At 54.5% G+C, this 2,500-nt stretch overlaps 2 protein-coding genes across 3 annotated transcripts in view; one reads left to right on the forward strand and one right to left on the reverse strand.

Moving 5' to 3' along the window:
• Positions 1-2,500, forward strand: part of naalad2 (N-acetylated alpha-linked acidic dipeptidase 2) — a 61,088-nt gene that overhangs the window by 56,482 nt on the left and 2,106 nt on the right. The gene's annotated exons all lie outside the window — the stretch shown is intronic.
• nlrc3l (NLR family, CARD domain containing 3-like) overlaps positions 1-2,500 on the reverse strand; it is a 15,260-nt gene that overhangs the window by 5,618 nt on the left and 7,142 nt on the right. For both annotated transcript variants that reach the window (XR_006022747.1, XM_042062951.1), the window contains exons 6-7: positions 2,368-2,500; positions 1-1,181 (exon numbers count right to left, since the gene is read on the reverse strand). The exon at positions 1-1,181 is cut by the window's left edge; the exon at positions 2,368-2,500 is cut by the window's right edge and continues 25 nt beyond it. Coding sequence is in view for 1 of the 2 variants with exons in the window: in XM_042062951.1 (XP_041918885.1) it covers positions 1-1,181; positions 2,368-2,500 (1,314 nt within the window). In the remaining variant the exon portion in view is untranslated. The remainder of the gene's footprint in view (positions 1,182-2,367) is intronic.

Here is a 2,500-nt window from a genome sequence, read left to right on the forward strand (position 1 = left end):
TCCTTCACCAGCTTGGACACCACCGAGCTCTTCAGCTGCTGCTCGAACACGTTCCGTCCATCCGCGCGGAACGCCAGGTAGACGTAGAACGCCGCCATAAACTCCTGCAGCGCCAGGTGGAGGAAGACGTAGGTGGGCCGAGGGGTTCCGCTGGCCCCACCTGCCCCACCCGGCGTCCACTCCGCCATCTCCTCGGTGATCAGGCCCACGTTCAGCAGCTTCCGTGGCTCCAGGTCGAACTCCTTGAAGTCGTTGCCGTGGAAACGCACGCGGCGGGCCTCGATCATGCGCAGGGCGAAGCGTCCAAGGCTCTTCAGCAGGTTCTTCTCCTCGTCCTTCCAGCGCGTGTGGTCGGACGAGCTGCCGCGGTAACGCTCCTGCCAGCGGTTGACCATCACCAGCACGATGTCCACCATGAAGGGCGTCTCGTGGGGTGGCCGCGTATAGAAGCTGGGCTTGCGCCGCACGTTCCGCTCGAACACCCACACCACGATCCAGGCGAAGAGTGGCAGGTGCGACAGGGCGTAGAGCGTGGGCGAGCGCTTGACCTGCGGCAGGACCTGCTGGCCCACCGAGAGGTCTCGGTCGTTGTGCTTCAGGAAGAACTCGTCGCGGTGAGCGGGCAGGTAGCCGCGCACCTCCAGCACGCGGTCGATGTGCGCCTGGGGCAGCAGGTAGAGGTCGCTACGGCGGCAGGTGATGACCAGCCGCATGTGCGGCATCAGGTCGCCGCGCAGCAGAGAGGCCATCAGGGCCGAGAGCGGAGCTTCTTGCGTGGCGTCGGTGACGGGCGGCGCGCTCATGTCCAGTAGGGGGCGGCGCTCCTCCCAGCCCTCCAGCACGAGCGCGCACGGCGTCTCTGGGCTCCGGAGCAGCGGCAGAATGCCGTCCAGCGCGTGGTGGAACATGCGGAGCAGCTTCAGGAGGGTCAGCGTCTCCGCGGCGTAGTGCCGCAGGTCCTGGCAGTTCAGGTAGAACAGGAAGTGCACGTCCTGATTGGCGGCCTCGTGGCTCCAGTCCAGCGCCAGCTTGTGGGCGGCGTAGCTCAGGCCGGCGATCGGAACGCCGCTCAGCACTGCCACGCGCACGCGCTTGCCGTCGCTCGGGAACGAACGCAGCACGTCGTTAAGGCGGATGGCGCGCCGAGGCTCACCGTATTTGGGCTCGACGTCACGAAGCACCTGAAGCACAAGGCAAAGGAGAGACATGGATAACTTCAACTGACCAATCAGCACATGGTTAACTTCAACTGACCAATCAGCACATGGATAACTTCAACTGACCAATAAGCACATGGATAACTTCAACTGACCAATCAGCACAAAGCTAACTTCAACTGACCAATCAGCACATGGATAACTTTAACTGACCAATCAGCACAAAGCTAACTTCAACTGACCAATCAGCACATGGATAACTTCAACTGACCAATCAGCACATGGATAACTTCAACTGACCAATCAGCACATGGATAACTTCAACTGACCAATAACCACAAAGCTAACTTCAACTGACCAATCAGCACAAGGCAGAAGAGAGACATGGTTAACTTCAACTGACCAATCAGCACATGGTTAACTTCAACTGACCAATCAGCACATGGATAACTTCAACTGACCAATCAGCACAAAGCTAACTTCAACTGACCAATCAGCACATGGATAACTTCAACTGACCAATAACCACAAAGCTAACTTCAACTGACCAATCAGCACAAGGCAGAAGAGAGACATGGTTAACTTCAACTGACCAATCAGCACATGGTTAACTTCAACTGACCAATCAGCACATGGATAACTTCAACTGACCAATAAGCACAAAGCTAACTTCAACTGACCAATCAGCACAAGGTTAAGTTCAACTGACCAATCAGCACAAGGCAGAGAAGAGCCAGGAGGTGTTGATTGGTGGCTGACTCTACACGTCAACATGAACTGCTCATTCTAGCCGTGAGGAGCTAGAACAGGCGGCAGCTTGTCCCAACAGGGGCGCCTTTCCCTTAATCACACAGAGTATGTCATTAATTTGATTAATTTTTTAATCAATTGATAGCCCTAATTAATATTAATATAATATAATATTGTATATTATTATCTACAATGTATATGTGTATATGTATATTCAGTGTTCATATCAGTGCAGTTTATACAGGTTTTCAAATATTCTAATCATCGTGTTCCAAATTAATAAAATGTCTAACTTCCCCATCATCCAATCAAACCTCCCCATCGTCCAATCAGATCAGCCCTTCATCCAATCAAACCTCCCCATCATCCAATCAGATCAGCCCTTCATCCAATCAAACTTCCCCATCATCCAATCAGATCAGCCCTTGTTGCGGCAGGAGACTCGGACATGTCGGCTCACCTCGTGCTCGGTGTTGACGCCGCGATGTCCGCCCTCGACCACCTCCGGTTCGGTGAAGACGCGGTTGAGGCCCGCCTGTTCGCCCGGTCTGGCCACGCCCTCAAACACAACCTCATAGTGCCGCTTGTGATGC

The sequence above is a fragment of the Alosa sapidissima genome, chromosome 15 (assembly GCF_018492685.1).
Source record: "Alosa sapidissima isolate fAloSap1 chromosome 15, fAloSap1.pri, whole genome shotgun sequence".
In the NCBI taxonomy this organism is placed as follows: Eukaryota; Metazoa; Chordata; class Actinopteri; order Clupeiformes; family Clupeidae; genus Alosa; species Alosa sapidissima.